This window comes from Neopelma chrysocephalum, unplaced genomic scaffold (assembly GCF_003984885.1).
Source record: "Neopelma chrysocephalum unplaced genomic scaffold, ASM398488v2 Primary Assembly neopelma1_138, whole genome shotgun sequence".
Taxonomy (NCBI): domain Eukaryota; kingdom Metazoa; phylum Chordata; class Aves; order Passeriformes; family Pipridae; genus Neopelma; species Neopelma chrysocephalum.
In genome coordinates this window covers 5,358,903-5,376,426 of record NW_020897800.1, presented here as the reverse complement: position 1 = coordinate 5,376,426, position 17,524 = coordinate 5,358,903, and the positions used below count along the sequence as shown (strand labels likewise).

Here is a 17,524-nt window from a genome sequence, read left to right as displayed (position 1 = left end):
GGCCAATCAACGTGGGGGGCGTGGCCGGGCGCGTGGCGGCTGCGCGCGGCGCGGCGGCGTGTCCTCAATGGGGCCGCGCGCGCGGCGCCAGGTGCGTCCCGGGCGCGCGCGGCGGGGGTGGTTGCCATGGGGACGGGGCGGTTGCCATGGCGACAGCGGCCACCATGATATCGGAGGGGGGGTCCCATGGCCGCCACCGTGAGGGGACGGGGCGGCCTCGGGGTGGGGGGGGGGGGGGGGGGGGCCCGGGGGGGCCGGGGGGGGGCCCGGGGGGGACGGGGGGACCTCTGACGGCGTTGGGGGCGCTGCGGCCCGGTTGTGCCCACCCCCCCGCTCCGCGCCCTCGCTCTCTATAAAAGCCCGTTTTCATGGATGTTCCCCCTCCGGGAAGGAGCCTCGGCCTCCTCCCCGCCCGCTGAGTGCCCGTGTTGTTGCTTTTCCCGCAGGTTTAGCGAGGAGGGGGCGCGGCGGAGAGGACAGGTAAGGCCTCGGGCATCCCTGGGGGTGTGAACTCCCTACCCTCTTCCCTTCCCGGAGTCACTCCTGGAAAGCCGGTGGGCTCCCGTGGGAGCTCTGGGATACAGAGCTCTGCCGGGCTTTGCTGTGTCACTCCTCCTTGCTCATGGAAGCACGTGGATGATCACAGCGTTGAATGAAAACCTCGGGTGTGTTTTAACTCGCACCCGAGGGGGCTGACGCTGGAGTTCTTGTGGCGTGGGAGGAGCAGGGCTTGTCCGGTCCCACTGTCCCTGCAGCCTGTGCCCATCTAGGATGGTTCTGATCCACCTCCAATTGCAGATCCCACATGGAGGGATAGAGCTTGGGAATTGGCCAGGGCCAGCTCAACTTCAGGCTGAAACATAAGGGGTCTAAACCATCTTATCCCAAAGCTGTTGGGTTCAGAAAGGAGCTCTGAATGACACCCTCGCTGGTGGTGGTTCTGCTCAGCACTCAAAGAAGCTAAAAATAATGGATGAGCAATGGATTTGTACTTGTTTCTGTATGGAATTGGCAGGGGCTGCTCTGCAGGAGCCCATCTTCCAGCACAGAGCTGGATCACTTGGCTTCACCTTCGACATCCAGGTGTAGCTTCTCTTTTGTTGAGTGCTGAGCGTGGAGGTGGTTTCGGCAGTGGGGAAAACATCCTGTTAATTCCCCATTTCGGTTCTGCAGATGGAGTGCTGTGGTCGTGTTTTGTACAGTTGCAGCGAGGTTTTTGTAAATAAACACCCTGTGTGAGCCTCAGCCTTGGTTGGACACGCTGTGCTCAGGTATTTGCTTTTATCTGGGATACACCTGGAGTTCCTACAGCTGGATGTGTCTGTGTTATACAGGGAGTGGCTGTGCTTGGGTTCACCCAGTGCTGGTGGCTTGGCCATGGTTTAAAGCTGATGGCTCCTCTCTGGAAGGCTTTAGGATAAAGTAAGGGATTTGTGTGGTGTGGAGGGGAAGGAGAACCCTCTTAGTGTCCCTGGTAAAGGTGATGGAGACAAGGCTGGCACAGGGGAACAGGGCAGCTGAGCCAGGAATCCATGGAGTGTTATCTTTACAGACCCTGCAATTCCCTGGAGTCCAAATAGCTGGAAGGTTTCTGACATCTGGATAAGGCTGGAGAGCCACTTCTTATCTTGTAAGTGCCCGTGGCTCCCTCTCCTCCATGGCACCTGTGTTCCCAAGGGGATCTGTGGTACCTGGGGTGTTTTTCCCCATGGCAGTGCCAAGCTCTGAGGTAATTCCATTTAATTTTGGCTACCTCGGGCATGCTAACATGATCTGTCCCCCTGAGGAGCAGAGCTTCTCCCCAGGTCTGAAACCTGGAGGTTTCTGTTTCTTGGCTAAACCTTTATGGCTTGTTTTTAAGAGAAATAAGAACGTTTTTGGTTAGTAAGAGAAGTAAGAACTTTTTTTAGGCTGTATGTATAATGGACTTTTTGTTCCTTTTTGCCTCTCTGCACTAAATAGAAATGAAGGTTGAAGGTCGTTATATATCAGACAACCGTTTCTTGGTGATTATAATTCTAAAAGGTGTTTTTCCCTGAGTTCAAAATGACTTTTGAAATGTCCTTATTACTTTAGAGGCACTTAAAAACTGATTTGATGGCTCCACTCCTGCTGTTGATGGGCGGGGAATGCGTGGGGGGAGCGAGGTGGGAGTGGTGCTGAGGCAGGAGGTAGCAAACAGGGGAAGGCCAGTTTACAAGCCTTGATATTTGAGGCTTAGATGATAATTCACAACTCAAAGATGATATGAACTTCAATTATATCCAGTTTAGAATGTGTTCAGTGATGTTTAAGGAGGCAGGTGATGAAAACCAGCTCTTTGAGCTGTGTTTTAATGATTTGTTATTGAGCAACCTGGCCTAGTGGAAAGTGTCCTCCATGGCATGGGGGTGGAACCAGATGGGCTTTAAGGTCCTGTTCAACCCAAAACATTCCCTGATTCCACTGTACAGTTTTCCAAGGGCTCAGGAAGGAAAGGCTGCACACAGGGTGTGTCTGAGCATCTGCCAGAGTCTCTTTGCCCTGTTCTCATCATCCAGCATTGAAAGCTTGTGGTTTCCTAGATTATTGGGATGATTTCTCATGGGATCTGTGCCAAACCTTGCAGCACAGCCCAGGTGTCCTACCTGCAAGGAGCTGCCCTGTGTCACCTGCTCTGCTGCCGGGGAGCAATCGCAGCACCTTGTTTGTAGGACAAACCCTCAAATCTCCCCGAGGCTGCAAAACCTGCAAGACCCTGTGATTTTGGGGTCAGCAGCTCTCCCCCAGGATTCCCTCTGGGCAAAAGCCTTGTGTCTCACAGAGTTTGTGCTGGACTCTTCATTACAATTGGCAAGAAAAAAAGCAGAGGAGGTTGAGCAGCTCTGTCCGCTTTCGTTTCCTTTTCATAGACTTATTTGGGAGAAGCAGCTTGGGAGAGGACTGTGTGCTGGCAGACCTTTTGTGTCTTGTGTCACAGGCTGTTGAAAGAGTTCTCAGACTCCACTTCCTTTCCGTGGGCTTTGAGGCCGTTTCCCAGCGCCTGCAGACGCATGGTGGGCTGGGAAAGCCTTCCCTCATCACCAGGGAATGAAACACTCTCCGTGGCTTTTCGGAGCCAACAGAAATCCTTTTGTCTTTTCTTCCCTCCCACTGTTTCCCAAGTGGCAAGTTTGCTGACAGGCCTTGCTGGGAAAGAGGGGGAGCGCTGCTCCGAGGTCTGGGCTCTCCGGTGAAACGCTGCAGTGCCGGGACAGATCCCACCTGGCTGTGCAAAACAGCCCCGTGATTTTATGGTAAAGGAGGTGAAGGAAGTGGATGAGACGGTGGGGCAAAGTCCAGAGACAAAACTGTGCAATTTTCAGCCCAAAGGTGATCTGGGAACGATAACAAACCCGGGATTTATCCGCCTGTGCAAAGCTGGCTCCGCAAAAACCTGCTGTCCAGGTGGTGCTGTGGATGTGTAGTGACTTTGCCTCTGGTGATTTGTCTGCCATAGAAACTGGATGGCTTCTACGGTGAGCCTGGGCAAGGAAACGTTGTTGGAAGATGGAATGCCACCTGCAAAGAAGCCCAGGTAAATTTAATTATGCTCCAGTGAATTTCTCCTAGCAAGAGCTTTTTCCTTTGCCTCGCTTTGTTCTTTAAGGATTGTGACCCCTGGCGCCCGCGGCCGTTTCGCTTCCTGATCCAAGAACCACGTGCTGGCTCTGGCTGTGTCCTGGGCCTCCTGTGGAACAAAGGCCTTCCCACCCAGGATGTACTTTTTTGGGAGTTTAACCCTCAGCCAGGGTGTGAGGTTGCACTCAGAGCTGTGTTTCACTGTCCTGTCTGCACGCGAGGTCAGGTCAGACACGGTGGTTGTGCTCCTTCACTTGAGCTGGATGGTGGTTCCCAGGGAGTTACATAAATTAATGTGATTGAGCTGCATGTAAAGGTTGAATAATTCTGCTCTGGAGGCTCCTCGTGCTAAGAAATAGGTCGTGTTACAGTTCTGTACATAGTGACCTGAGTGGGGCACACCCACACTCCTGTCCAAGGCTGGGACTGGGGCTGCTGAGAGCTCAAAAGTTCAGGCATGAACTTGTGAACAAGCAGCTAATTCATCCAGGGAGTTGTCTCCCACTAATCTGACTTATTTATGAGCTCTGGAGGGCTGCAGGATAGTTCCTGTGTGGTCTCAAGGTTGTTCAGTGACCATGGAATGAGCAGAAAAGAGGCTGGGAGATTATTTTTCCCTTGCTCAGGATATCAGGGCAGAAACAAGTGTATTTGTCAGCAGGGAGTGGAATGCCTCTTTCAGAGATGTCATGCAGGACATTAAGACTTGGCTATTTGTTATTATTTTGGATTTCAGTCCCAACAGTGTTTTCATAGTAGCTCATTAGCATGAATACTGATTTACTCCTTGTGTGTGAGGCTTGCAGTCCCCAGATTAAACCCTGTTCATCATCACTGACAGTGGGGCCCTCCTCGAGGAAAGGGTTAACGTGTCTGTTTTCACAGGCAGGAGCTGAGGGAAAGCAAAGCTCCATCTGTGTGGTGTCGGTTTCCTCTCCCCTTCTCATTAATATCACGTGTTTGCTGATAAAACCCATTCCTTCCAAGCGAGCTGCTTCCCTGGGCTGCTGCTCCAACCCTCTGGGAAGCTGCAGCCGGGCCCCTGCTATGGAAAAGCAGCTGGACACCGGGCAAGGCAAAGGCGAGGAGCAACACGTCTGCTCAGTACATGAGACATGTCGCATTCTAAAGCACAGTGCAGGTGTAAAGCCAGGAAAATATGGAAGATGGGAGGAGGAGGAAGGAGAATACAGCCCTGCAGCTCTTTCATGTGACTCTGTATCCATCTGGGCTTCCAAAAGATTGGCCTGGAGCATCCCGCTGACATTGCAGGTGTCACAGGGAAGGGGTTGCTGGTGCAGTTCAAGGGGCTCAGCAAACAGGCTGGGAGGTGGGAAGGTCCCCTCCAGGGCAGAGCTGGGAGGAAGCCTTCCCTTCCTTCCTTCTGTGCTGGGATAGATGGGGCTGCTGTGTCCAGGCCCCTGTTCTGCACCTTGTTTGAACCAGGTGGTGTTCCCTCCCCATGTGGGTCCCATCCGTGCTTTGTCCCAGGATGTAGAGTGTGTGTGTCTCATTCCTTAGTGCTCACCACACCTTTCCCAGGGCCTGCAGCCTTCCCTCAAGCTTCCAGGTAACTTATATTAACAAGACTTCCCTTATTCCAAATTCTCATTGGATTAGCTTTGCTTCAGAAGCATTCCAGGGCATCACTGACTTCCCCAGTAACCATCCCAGTAACAGACTGGATTTCCAAGTCTGTTGTAATTACATACCTCGTGCTGTGAGCATTTCTGCTGCTGATCCATGAGCTGCCTGCTTTTAGGGATACCGAGCTGCTCCTCTCATCCTTTGTTTATGAGAGGGCCCTAATGGACATGCTGACTCCAAATTCAGGCAGGGGGTACCTCCTTCACCCTCGGTTCGTGTGTCCCACCATCCCAGACACTCCTCCATCCATGGTGGTACCAGCTGTGCTCCTTTCTCCTCTTGCAGGAAGCTGTTGCCAAGCCTCAAAACCAAGAAGCCTCGGGAACTCGTTCTGGTGATTGGGACAGGAATTAGTGCTGCAGTTGCTCCCCAGGTCCCAGCACTGAAGTCTTGGAAGGGGCTGATCCAGGCCCTCCTGGATGCTGCTATTGACTTTGATCTCCTGGAAGATGAAGAAAGCAAACGGTTCCAGAAGTGTCTCCATGAAGACAAGAACTTGGTTCATGTTGCCCATGACCTTATCCAGAAGCTGTCTCCGGTCAGTGTGCTGCAGCACTGCACAAATATTCCTTGAGTGTGGGATTTGGCTCTTGGAAATAGCCAGATTTGGTTCTCCAGCAATGCAGCCCCCATCCCCAACAACTCCTCCATGTACAAGGAGGTTACTGTGCCAGGTTCCTCAGGCACAGCTCTGCTGTGGACACAGATTTGGGGTATTTCACCAAAACGATCAGGGGATGGAGCCCCTCTGCTATGAGGAAAGGCTGAGAGAATTGGAATTGTTCAGCCAGGAGAAGAGAAGGCTCTGGAGTGACCTAATTGTGGCCTCCCAGTGCCTGAAGGAGCCAACAGGAAAGATGGAGAGGGACTTTTTACAAGAGCCTGGTGTGACAGGATGAGGGGGAATGGCTTCCCACTGCCAGAGGGCAGGGTTAGATGGGATGTTGGGAAGAAATCCTTTCCTGTGAGGGTGGGTTGCCCAGAGAAGCTGTGGCTGCCCCATCCCTGGAAGTGTCCAAGGCCAGGTTGGACAGGGCTTGGAGCAACCTGGGCTAGTGGAAGGTGTCCCTGCCCATGGCAGGGAGTGGAATGAGATGAGTTTTATGGCCCCTTCCAGCCCAAACCATTCTGTGATTCTGGGATAGTGCTGGGGGGGAGAACCCTTGGTGCAGCCAGAGCTCTGTGTTTGCCCTCTAAGGACCCAGAGCTTTGCAGGGTCTTGGAGAAACGTGGGTAGTTTTTCATGGGGTGTTTGGCACGGGGCGTTCAGGGCTCTGATCTCGGTCTGTCTCCCCTTCCCAGCGCACAAGCAACGTTCGCTCAACCTTTTTCAAGGACTGTTTATACGAGGTGTTTGATGACCTGGAATCTAAAATGGAAGATTCTGGGAAGCAGCTGCTTCAGTCTGTGCTTCACTTGATGGAAAATGGGGCCCTTGTGTTAACCACGAACTTCGATAACCTGCTGGAGCTGTACGCAGCGCACCAGGGGAAGCACCTCGAGTCTCTTGACCTGACTGATGAAAAGAAGGTAAAGGATGAGGGTTTCTTTTGTCAGGGCTATGCTTGGGATGCTGCAGGATGTGCCCTCACACTGCCTGAGGGGATTGAACTGATAGCAATGGTTTAACTGGTGTCAGACAAGCTCCAGGCAGAGGCAGCTGAGCAGAGGAATGGGGAGGAACTCTCCTTTCTGGAAGGCTGTGCTTTGCTTGCTGGCTGCCATCCAGTCCTCAGGAGGAGCCCTTCAGCCTGGTATTTCTTTGATCTCTGTCCTTGAAACTTTTGGCTTGGTCTTGCTTCCACATAAGGCTGAGTTTGATGTTTCTAACTGATATGGGAAATTATGGGAAACTCTGTGGGAGACACAAAGCTGAGCTTTCTATTTTTGTCATGTGGTGACAGAGCACGTTTGGGGCTGCAGCCTTCAGGGCCCTCTCTTGCCCTGTGCCTTCTTTCTGCAATGGCTGAATGGCTCGTGTTCCAGCCATGCTCTCAGAGCCATAGGTGCTGACTTCACACAGACTTCCTTTCCTCATGCCCCAGTCAGGCTGTGAAACCCTGAGCCACCTGCCCACTTCAACTTTTCATCATGGGTTTTACTGGTGGGGAGCATCTTGTCCTTCTGTTGGCATGTTAAACGCACCCCAGGTGTGTGTGCTGTGCAGCCCTTGGTCTCTTTCCATTCTGACTCATTTCTGTGCTTCACGTTTCCTGCGTGACCTCTTAATCTACATGGCTGGAAGTACTTACAGTGTTACAAATAAGCATTCTAATTACTGCAAGCTTAAACGAGCTGAGGTCTGCAGGAGTAAACTTAGAGCCTGGAAGTGGCTGTCTGAAATGGAGGTCAGCTGGTGAGCTCCCTCAGAGCCCAAGGGCCAAGAATAAAACTTTGTAGGCTTGAGAAACACACCGACTTAGGATTTATAGTTGGGGTTTTTTTTTCCCCTTTTTTCTGCTGGAACTGGTGTATTGATTCGTTGTCTTCCCATCGCATTGTGTTGTGCAGGTGCTGGAGTGGGCACAGGAGAAGAGGAAGCTCAGTGTCCTGCACATCCACGGTGTCTACACCAACCCCAGCGGCATCGTCCTGCACCCGGCCGGGTACCAGAACGTGCTGCGCAACACCGAGGTCATGGTGAGGCCACAGGGGGTCCTGGGCCTTGTGTCACCCGGGCAGAGGCTCAGCTGAGTTAGGACTGAGGGTGGAGGGAGAATTAATTCATTTGGGGAAATAAGAGGGGTGGATCCTCTAGCCTGCCAAGGTACCAAAACACCTCCCCACGCTTGTGTTGAGGATGACTTAACAATGGCAATGCTGCAGAGCCTCGTCAGGGATAAGGCAGGTGCTGTCTCTTGTGAGGATGAAGCTCACCTTGACCAAGAACATCTTTCCCTTTCTTAAAGCGAGAGATTCAGAAGCTCTATGAAAATAAGTCCTTCCTCTTCTTGGGCTGTGGTTGGACTGTTGATGACACCACGTTTCAGGCCCTGTTTTTAGAGGCTGTCAAGCACAAGTCAGACCTGGAGCACTTCATGCTGGTGCGGAGGGGGGATGTGGATGAGTTCAAGAAGCTCCGTGAGAACATGCTGGACAAGGGGATCAAGGTGATTTCCTACGGGGACGAATACACCGACCTGCCCGAGTACTTCGAGCGGCTGACGAGTGAGATCGCCATGCGGGGCCGCACAGGTACGGGGCACGGGCTGAGGGGACACTTCTTCACAGTGTTCATAGCCCCTGTTCTCCACACTCTGTGGAGATTCCTTAAGCCTTTTTTTTTTTTATTTTTAAAAAGTCTCCAAGCGTAGCTGTATTTGGGGTTACTTTTATGAAGTCACTGCGTTCCGACAGTTTGAACAGCTGTGCTGCTTCCCACGCCTCCAAACTTCACTTTTCCTGTGCAGCTGTTTGTTCCCTTTCTACTGAAGGGCCACCTCAGTCTCACTGACCTTCACACTGCTCAGCCCAAGCCAATGCTTTAATGTGCACACAGAAATCCTAAAAACGGGGGAAAGTGGGTTTGCTGGCCAGAGCCTTGCTGGCAGCTGTTCCAAAGGTTAAACCGCCCCATGGGCAGCTGGTTCCCACAGGGGCTCCCCACAGTCACCTCCACCTGCCCCTGCTCTCTCCTCTCCCCCAGGTGTGCCCAAGGAGGGGCAGCAGCTGAACGGCTCTGCAGCTGCCCACGCCGAGAGAAAAGGTAAGGAAGGATCTCCCGAGCCAAGACTTTGTCCTGTGTGACTCCCTGGAGTCCCAGGCAGGTTTTCAGCCTTTGCTTCCCCGCAGGATGCAGCACCTGAGCCTCAGCCCTGCCCTGAGCCGTGGGGAGCTCCCAGGATGGGCCCAAGCCAGGCCAGCAGCCCCAGGGGGGCCGGAGCCCATAGAGCCAGGACCCTTCCAGCAGGGAACAGGCTGGGCAGAGCCTCCTTGGACAGACACCTGGTTTAACATAGCTTATCCTGGTTCTGTGGGGGCTGCGAGTGCCTGCGGAGCACGGTGCCCCCCAGGGAGCTGCAGCCTCCTCTAATTTCATACCTAGTGCTTTTATATTCTGTATTCCAATTTGAAAAAAAATGAAACTTGAGCTTTTTTTTTTTTTTAACTGGAAGCTCTAGTTTTCTAGTCCTGTCTTTATACTGTACAGTATTTTGTATGTTGAAGTTGTATTAAAGGCCTGCTCACTGAACTTCTGGCTGGTGTGTCATTGACAGGCTCTCACACCTCAGACTAGTGGGATTTCTTCTGCCCCCAGCCCAAGAGGAAACAGGTCCTGGCTGGAGGCAAGTTATTTATACACAGAGAACAAATTATGAAGTTTATTTTATACAAATCATGTCTCTTAGCAGACAGCATTCAATTTATTGCACTAGAGCACATCTGCAATACAGAGCTACAAGACATTGTCAGAGAGTTTTGTATTATTCAGTGTAGCACTTCCAACCAGGATCAAGAGGCACTCAGAGGGGGGAGAAAGGGTGCAGGAAAGCAGCAAGCAGCCACCATTCTCTTCCAGTATTAATGTGGTTTGGTTTATTTCCTTTTTACTAGCAGGTACCGCTGAGGCCAGTGGGCAGGAGCCGGGCCTGCTGCCTTCCCCCTCCACACCCGGCTGCCGCAGCTCTCCAGCTCCTGCCCAAATATGTGGTGTCTGGGGACCCTGGAGTCCTGGCGAGGGCAGAAATGGAGGACTTTAAGGCAATTTAGCATTTCCCCTCCAGCCCAGCACAGGCTGTTGCCTTTTATTTTTTTTGGTTTATCAGCTTCAGTGGAGCTGCTGCGAGCAGCGAGCAGCGACATTAACAGCCAGGTCTAACGCTGCCCCTAAGCCAAAGTCCCTCCTGCCTCCTCCCTAAGCTGGCCTAGAAATTAAAAGCAGCTCAAAAAATGCCTTGAAACCCTCCAAAAAGCACAGCAGGCCCTGGCGCCGCCCACCCCCCGTGCAGCATGAACAATACAAAGCTCTGGATTCGGCCTCCCCAGCAGGGAGCCTGCGTCACTGGGACAGAATGGAGGAACCCAGGGCAGGGCTTTTCCTGGATAAAAGGGGCTTTATCCAAGAAAAGTACCCCTCATGCTGGTATTCCTTCATTCTGTTCTGCACTACACGGGAAGGACTAGTCGGTGACGGGGTAAAGCATGTTCTTCTGGGACATCTGCACACAGCGGTTTGGTGGCTCAGGCCTTCATGAGCGCGGCGACCACGGCCTTGGCGTTAAGGCTGCGCAGATCACAGTAGGTTTGTCCGGTACCAACGAACACGATGGGCTTGCTCGTGATGTAGGTCATGGAGATGGCGGCGCCGACCTGCCGGGGACAAGCGTGCAGCACCTGAAACCCAGCGCTTCCCCCTCGGGGAACCCGTCAGGGAGCTCGTCAAACACTCGTCCCCCACGTGTTGAAACCACGCCGCTAAATTTGGGTCAAATGCAAGAGGGAAGCGCAGGAGCATCCCGTGTTCGACAATTCCCACCTCTCCCCTCCAGGCACCATCCAGCAACTCCGTGCAGAGCTGCCTCAGCAGCCTCCTTACCTTGTCGTCGATGGTATCAAACTTGGTGAGGACGATCCCGTCGATGAGCCGAGGCGTCTGGGCCATGGAGTGATCAGCCAGAGCCTTGTTGAACTTGACCTGAGGGAGGAGGAGGATTCAAGAAATGCAGTTGTGGTGCTACCACTGTAGAGCCTACAGAAACAGGGTTTTTCCTCCACCTCTCAGGAACAGAACTCTCCATGTGCTCACCAGCTGATCCACAGCCTCGTTCCCCACCAGCGCCTCCCCGACAAACAGGACCAGGTCGGGCGCGTTGACGGCGATGAGCTTGGCCAGCGCGGTCATGAGGGGCGCGTTGTCCTGCATGCGGCCGGCCGTGTCCACCAGCACCACGTCAAAGCCCTGGTTCCGCGCTGGGGGGACGGGGAAGGGCCGTGAAGGATGGGGGGGGCGGCGTGAGGGACGGCGGCGTGAGGGAAGGCGGCTCCCCCCGCGCCACACCTACCGTAGGAAATGGCCTCCATGGCAATGCCCGCGGCGTCCTTGCCGTAGCCCTTCTCGTAGAGCTGCACCATGGTGCGCCCGCCGTGGCTCTCCGGGGGGTGCAGCGCGTTGAGGCGCCGGGTGTGGGTGCGGAGCTGCTCCACGGCGCCCGCGCGGAAGGTGTCGCAGGCGGCGATGAGGACGCTGAAGCCGTTCTCGATGAGCCAGAACGAGATCTGCGGGTGGCAGCAAATCAAACGCGTTGGCAGCCACAGCCTGACCCCATCACGCCTCTCCTGTGATCCAGGAGGGTTCTGCCCTACCTTGGCCAGGTTGGTGGACTTCCCGACGCCGTTGACGCCGCAGAAGGTGACGACGTAGGGGCGGCGGTGGCGCTGGGCGTCCATGACATCGCGCAGCACGTCCACGCGGCGCTGGGGCTGCAGGATCTGCACCAGGGCCTCCTGCAGCGCCTGCTTCACTGTCGAGGTCACCGCTGGGGAGGGGTGGGGGGGATGGAAAGAGGACCAGTCACGCCTGGGGAATGCTCCTGAGCTCCAGATCACACACAGGAGGCCACACGGACACTTACTGGTGAATGTTCCCATCACCTTGCCTTCCAGCTTCTTGGCCACGGACTCGCAGAGCTGCACGGCGATCTCGGCTGCCACGTTTTTAGCTTTGAGAGAGAGAGCGGGGAGTCAGCACTGCCCAGGTTACACGTGCCAGACATCGGCATCAACAGAAGCATGGAGCCAGTGCTCAGGATCCCCACTGGACCTGACCACTGCCCTCCTTGTGCTGCACTGTCAAGAGGTGAGATAGGAAGCCACTACAGTTCCTGTGGGCAGGAACATCCCAAACCATCGGTGTCACCCACACCGGGGCCCACCCAAAAGAGCACAAGGAACCAGGTCACTGCAAATCCAGACATACCAATCAAGTGATCCTTCATCTTCTCCAGCACGGGGTCCATGTCCTCTCTTGTCAAGCTCTTGGAGCCCACCAGCCCCTTCAGCATGCCAAACATGCCCCCCAGGCCACCTTTCTTCGCACTGCGGAAAAGCAGAGGAGGTACCTTGAGGTTTGAGAGCAAGTTGCAAGCGGACAAACACACCGGTTCGCCCTTCCTGCATTACTGGTTAGACTGGAGGAGGAGTCACAGGAGAGAAATCAAGGCCCATGTGACAAGCAGGGGCTGCAGGAGCCTCTACCTGGGTTTCGAAGTGTTCTGGACAACCTTCTCCTCCTCGGCTTCGTCCTCACTCTCATACTCCAGGTCGTAGAGGCGCCCGGGCTCCCGATTCTTGTCTCCCAGGGCCTGTGAGGGGGAGAAGCAGCTTTAGGGGCTGGGTGCCAAGATCTCTGTTTGATCCCTTCTCATCCAGCCGTGGAGACCAGGCTGGGTTCACAATGCCCAACTGAGCCCAGAAGAACACGGAGTGCCCTGACTTTCCCTCACCATGTCGGGGTCGAACTCCTCCACAGGACAGGCCTCGGCGCTGCCGTTGGTAGCAGAGTTACTGTAATCGAGTACTTTGGCATTAGAGTTCCCCAGATCCCACACCCGGGGCTTCTTCCCCTTCTCCTTCTGTGCGTCAGGCTTGGGAGATCTGAGGAAACAAAAGAGCAGGACACGCCTTGTGTTCAGGGCAGGGGAGCAGAGCCATCACCTCCTCAGAAGGTGTGAAAAATAAAAGCCTGCGTTACCCAAAAAGGCAGAAATTAAGTGTAAACTTGGCTGATTTGGTCTCCAGAGTTTATATTTCTGAACTTTAACCCTGTATGGCACCGGTTCCCCTCGAGCCAGGCATTGATGCATCGCTGCTATCTGCTCACTAAAGACAGGTCTGGACCTCTCCCAGGCACATGCTGGGTTTCTGGGTCTCTCCCAAGCTCTATTTCCCCTTCAGAACCCCCAGCTGCCCTCTCCCAGTCTTTCCAGCAAGGAGAGAAATAAGGAAAAGGGAAATAAGATCCAGGAAAGCGAGATCTGACTTCCAGGGGTCCCCAAAGGAGAGACTCAGCCACGGTCTGGTTCAAAGCACAGGCAGACTGACAATGCTCTCATCACGCACTTGGACTTCTCCCCGGCTTTCATGTGTCTCCTGAAGAATTCCTCCCGGTTCTTCTGCAGGATTTCATCCTTGGTCAGCTCCTCCTTGTCCCCTGCTGCCGAGGGCTGTTTGTCACCCCCGGATGCTTTACTGGGTGCTGCAGCAGCTTCAGTTCCTGATGGGAAGAGCCCCCACACGAGCTTAGACCAGCTCCAAGTGGGCTGGGAAAGCACAGGCTGGAACACAGAGCTCTGGAATATTCCCCCCCCCCATTTATCTTCCCCATGAACTCACCCTCTTTTTTGGAACCTTTGTTCTTCTTGTTCTTGACCTTCTCCTTTGGTTTCTCCCCCCGGGTTTCGATCATACACTTGACAGTCTTCTGGGATTTCAGAGACTGCTCAAACGTCTTCATTACCGTGGGAGCTCGGACTCTGCTGCTCTCCTCTGCATCCCTGTGGGAAGGTGACCCATTAGCCTGGATTCCAGCTCTTTTTCCCCCCTCCCAACTCTGCTCAAAACAGAAATTTAACCCAAAAACCAGGCTGTGGTACCGGAGGAGGCGCATGAAGTCATCTTTAAAATCAAAGGTGCCATTTAGGAGGCCCAGGGCCCCTTTCTGCTGGAACTCGTTGCGGTACTTGTCTCTGAACTCCTTGTGGACATCGTCTATCAACTTGTCCACGTAGGTTAGAGTCAGGATCTTCTGGAAACCCACCTGCCAAGGGACACAGCCAACAGACACTGCACTCCCAGCTCATTTAACAGCAGCAAGGGAGCAAAAACCTCTCTGTTTAGTTCAGAGTAGGCAAGCTCCAGGCTGCGCTTTCTGCTCTGCCTTCCCAAGCCTTTAAAATGCCCCCAAAAAGGGTAAAAACCAGCCCAAAGGCAGCACCAACACACATGGGCTGTCTCGTGGCAACAAAGACACGTAGCACAAGGGCAGAGAACCTTTTGTTTATCTCTAAGTCCACAGGGAAGCTTGTGTGGATTTATGGAGATAAGGAGCGGGGAGACTGAAAGGGAGAGTGTTAAATGCTCTGTAAAGAGAAGGGGGCAACACATTTCTGGGGTTATTTTTAAATAGCTGTGGAAAAAGTGAAGTTTCACGAGGCTGCAGGTTCTATTTGAGGTTTGATTAGTTTTAATCCTGTTGCAGACGATTACAATAAGCTACTCCTGCAGCGGTGAAGGGCTGGGAGACACCCGTGCCCACCCTCCGTGGGGAGCCTGGCTGTGCTGAGGGCACTGCTCAGCCCCTCTGAGACCCTCCCAGAGCCAGGAATGGCAAGACCCTCATCATAACCCCCAAAATCCCAGAGCCAGAGGAGCCAACCAGTCTGGGAGCCGAGGTCCAGCCCCAGGCAGTGGGAACAGCTGTTTGCCCAAACCACAACACACTGGGAATTCTCCCCTCTCTGTTCTGAGACAATCCCCCTCCCTCAGGTCTGGGGGCATCCCAGGAGGCTGGAGGGACTCCCCTGCCATGCTGGGGGTGCCTGAGGGAGGGTCTCTTACCACAAACACCAGCTCAAACTGGTTGTCCAGTTTGTACTTGAGCGTGAGGGCCTCATGGGTGAAGGAGTTGTTGCCTCCTCGCTCCTGGGGGAGAGGAGCTGTCAGAAGGGGTGTGCCAGCAGCGTGGAGACCCCCCCCCCCATCATCTCTGCCACCCTCCCTCCCCAAAAGTGATCCCCAGCATCCCTTCCAGGTGATCCCACACCCCCCTGGGCAGGTGGCCCCATCCTTCCCCCTCAACTGGGTGATGCCACCGACCCCCAGAGGTGACTGTGCCCATGTCCCCCTCCAGACAGGTGGTCCCACCTCCCCGACCCCAACGGGTAGGTGGTCCCAGTTCCTGTCCCTTCTTCCCCCCTCACCAGCTGTGTGGGCTCACCTGAACCCCCCCCTCCACTTAGGTGGTCCCCCCAAATCACCCTCCCCAATTAGGTGCTCCCACTCCTCCCCCTGCCCCAGGTGGGTAGTCCCAGTTCCCCCCCCCACAACCAAGAACACGTTCTCCCTTATTCTCCCTCTTCCCAGATTGTCCCAACCCCATCAGCCTCTCCATACGTGATCCAACACCCCCCCATCAGACCCGTGGTCTCACCCATTCCCCTCCATAATTAGGTGGTCCCAGTCCCTGTCCACTCCCCCTCCCCAGCTGTGTGGGCTCCTCTGACCCTCTCCCCCCCCAGTTAGGTGGTCCCACCCCATCACCCTCCCCAGTGAAGTGGTCCCAACACGCCCTCCCTGGTACATTGTCACCTTCTCTCCCTCCCCAAGTGGGTGGTCCCAGTTCCCCCCCCAGCAACCAGGTACATGGTCCCTCTTATTCTCCCTCTCCACGGGTGGTCCTGCCCCATCACCCTCCCCAACTAGGTGGTCCCACCCCTCCCCCTCCCCAATTAGGTGGTCCCAAGTCCCTGTCCCCTCCTCCCCCCGCCAGCTGTGTGGGCTCACCTGACCCCCCTCCCCAGGCAGGTGGTCTCCTCCAATCACCGTCCCCATAAGTGGTCCCACCCCTCCCCCGCCCCAGGTGGGTGGTCCCAGTCCCCCCCCTAAACAGGTACACGGACTCCCTTATTCTCCCTCTACCCCACATGCTCCCAACTCCATCACCCTCCCCACAGCTGATCCCACCCCTCCCTCCAGACCCGTAGTCTCGCCCATTTCCCCCCCCCCCTAACAGGCACGTGGTCTCCCCCCCCCCCCCCCCCCCCTCCGCTGCCAACCGCGCTGTCCCCCCCCCGACCCCGGGACCTGCAGGAGCACGGAGCGGATGAGCGCGTTGACGGGGGCGGTGGCGGCGGGCCCGCGCACGCCCTGGAAGCACCAGAGGACGAGGCCGCCCTTGCTGAAGATGGTGAAGAAGTCGAGCATGGCGGCGCCGGGCCCGGCCGGGCGCACACGTCGCTCTGCCCCGCCCTTCCGCCGGAAGCCACGCCCCCTTAGCCCTGCGCGCGCGGGGCCAAGAGGGGCGTGGCCACGTGGAGAGGGGGCGAGGCCATGTCACAGGTTTGACACCGAGCCCGCTTTGTCAGACGAAGCTGTGTGTTAGTCTTACTTCTTCAGCTCGAACTGGCCTTCCAAGCACAGCTGGATTATTGGAATTAAATCCGGGAACGCGCGCGCGGGGCTGAGCCGGGGGCGTGGCTATAAGGAGGCGGGGGCGTGGCTAAGGGGAAAGAGGGCGTGTTTGCGGTGAAAGGGGGCGTGGTTGTGGTGGAAAGGGGCGCGGCCATGCTGCGGTGCGGGCGCGTGTTCGGGCAAAGGGCGGCGGGGGGGGCGAGACCCCCATGGGGGGGACACGGGGGGACCCCCCGACAAGGGGGGGGTCCGGGCAGAGCCCTCCGCACCGCGGCACCGCGCGGCACCGATTTCTTCCGCGGTGAGCGACGGGGGATGGCAACGGGGAGGGAGCAACGGGGGGGAGGGGGGAGGGGGGGGGGGGGGGGGGGGGTCGGGGGGGGGGATTTGGGGGGGGGGGGTGTTCGTGGGAAGTGGAGGGGTGTGTTGGGATCGCTGGGAATGGGGAGGGGGTGAAAGGAATGCGGAGTTCCAGGGAATGCGGGGATCCCGAGGTGTAGGAGGTCACTGGGAACGAAGGGCTCGCTGGGGGGCATGGAAGGGTTATGGGGGTATATGGGGTGGTCCTGGGGGGAATGGAGGAGGGATTAGGGTGTGTTGGGATTGCTGGGAACGGGGAGAGCGTCAAAGGGATGGAGATTCCCAGGGAATGGGGGGCTTGCTGGGAACGGGGGGGTTTCTGGGAATTGAGGGTCACTGGAAATAGGGAGGTTACTGGGATGGTTATGGGGGAGGCCCTGGGGGAATGGAGGGGAGGTCGGGGTGAGAATGGGGAGGGGATCAAAGGAATGCGGAGTTCAGGGAATGTGGGGGTCCCAGGGAATAGGAGGTCACTGGAAATGGGGGGCTCGCTGGGGAGGTTATTAGGGTATACGGGGAGGGGGGGCTCCCGGGGGGGGTGGGGGGGTTATGGAGTGATATGGGGGGGCCGGGGGGGGGGGGGGGGGGGGGGGGGGTGTGTTGGAATCCCTGGGAATGGGGTGGGGGGAGGGTCAAACGGATGGAGAGTCCCAGGGAATGGGGAGGTCACTGGGATTGGGGGATCGCTGGGGTATGTGGGCTTTACGAGGATATATGGTGGGGTCCCGGGGGGAATGGAGGGAGGGTCGGGGTGTGGGATCGCTGGGAATGGGGAAGGGGTCAAAGGAAT

General features: G+C 55.8%; 3 protein-coding genes across 5 annotated transcripts in view; 2 read left to right on the top strand and 1 right to left on the bottom strand.

Annotated features, from left to right (window-relative positions):
- The first annotated feature begins 50 nt into the window (after nucleotides 1-50).
- On the top strand, nucleotides 51-9,439 carry FAM118B (family with sequence similarity 118 member B). 2 transcript variants are annotated; one of them, XM_027699297.1, is made up of 9 exons: nucleotides 51-91; nucleotides 447-480; nucleotides 3,479-3,556; nucleotides 5,533-5,785; nucleotides 6,550-6,777; nucleotides 7,759-7,887; nucleotides 8,157-8,442; nucleotides 8,894-8,953; nucleotides 9,040-9,439. In XM_027699297.1, the coding sequence occupies exons 3-9, from the start codon at nucleotides 3,486-3,488 to the stop codon at nucleotides 9,051-9,053; spliced, it is 1,041 nt and encodes a 346-aa protein (XP_027555098.1). In that variant the 5' UTR covers nucleotides 51-91; nucleotides 447-480; nucleotides 3,479-3,485; the 3' UTR covers nucleotides 9,054-9,439. The 2 variants fall into 2 exon arrangements, with proteins under 2 accessions (XP_027555098.1, XP_027555099.1); XM_027699298.1 differs by lacking the exon at nucleotides 51-91 and having other exon boundaries at nucleotides 244-480; nucleotides 8,238-8,442; nucleotides 9,040-9,158.
- A 149-nt stretch (nucleotides 9,440-9,588) lies between these two features.
- SRPRA (SRP receptor subunit alpha) lies at nucleotides 9,589-16,215 on the bottom strand. The gene is made up of 14 exons (XM_027699294.1): nucleotides 16,048-16,215; nucleotides 14,803-14,886; nucleotides 13,839-14,002; nucleotides 13,579-13,739; nucleotides 13,306-13,459; nucleotides 12,690-12,840; nucleotides 12,442-12,548; nucleotides 12,164-12,282; nucleotides 11,820-11,906; nucleotides 11,551-11,723; nucleotides 11,250-11,463; nucleotides 10,994-11,157; nucleotides 10,784-10,882; nucleotides 9,589-10,557 (listed from the first exon to the last, which is right to left on the bottom strand). The coding sequence occupies exons 1-14, from the start codon at nucleotides 16,165-16,167 to the stop codon at nucleotides 10,429-10,431; spliced, it is 1,926 nt and encodes a 641-aa protein (XP_027555095.1). The 5' UTR covers nucleotides 16,168-16,215; the 3' UTR covers nucleotides 9,589-10,428.
- Nucleotides 16,216-16,257: 42 nt separating this feature from the next.
- Nucleotides 16,258-17,524, top strand: part of FOXRED1 (FAD dependent oxidoreductase domain containing 1) — a 6,363-nt gene continuing 5,096 nt past the window's right edge. The window contains exon 1 of one of the 2 annotated variants that reach the window (XM_027699295.1): nucleotides 16,258-16,675. In XM_027699295.1, coding sequence (XP_027555096.1) covers nucleotides 16,528-16,675 — 148 coding nt within the window. In that variant the 5' untranslated portion in view covers nucleotides 16,258-16,527. The remainder of the gene's footprint in view (nucleotides 16,676-17,524) is intronic. The other variant, XM_027699296.1, reaches the window with a different exon arrangement.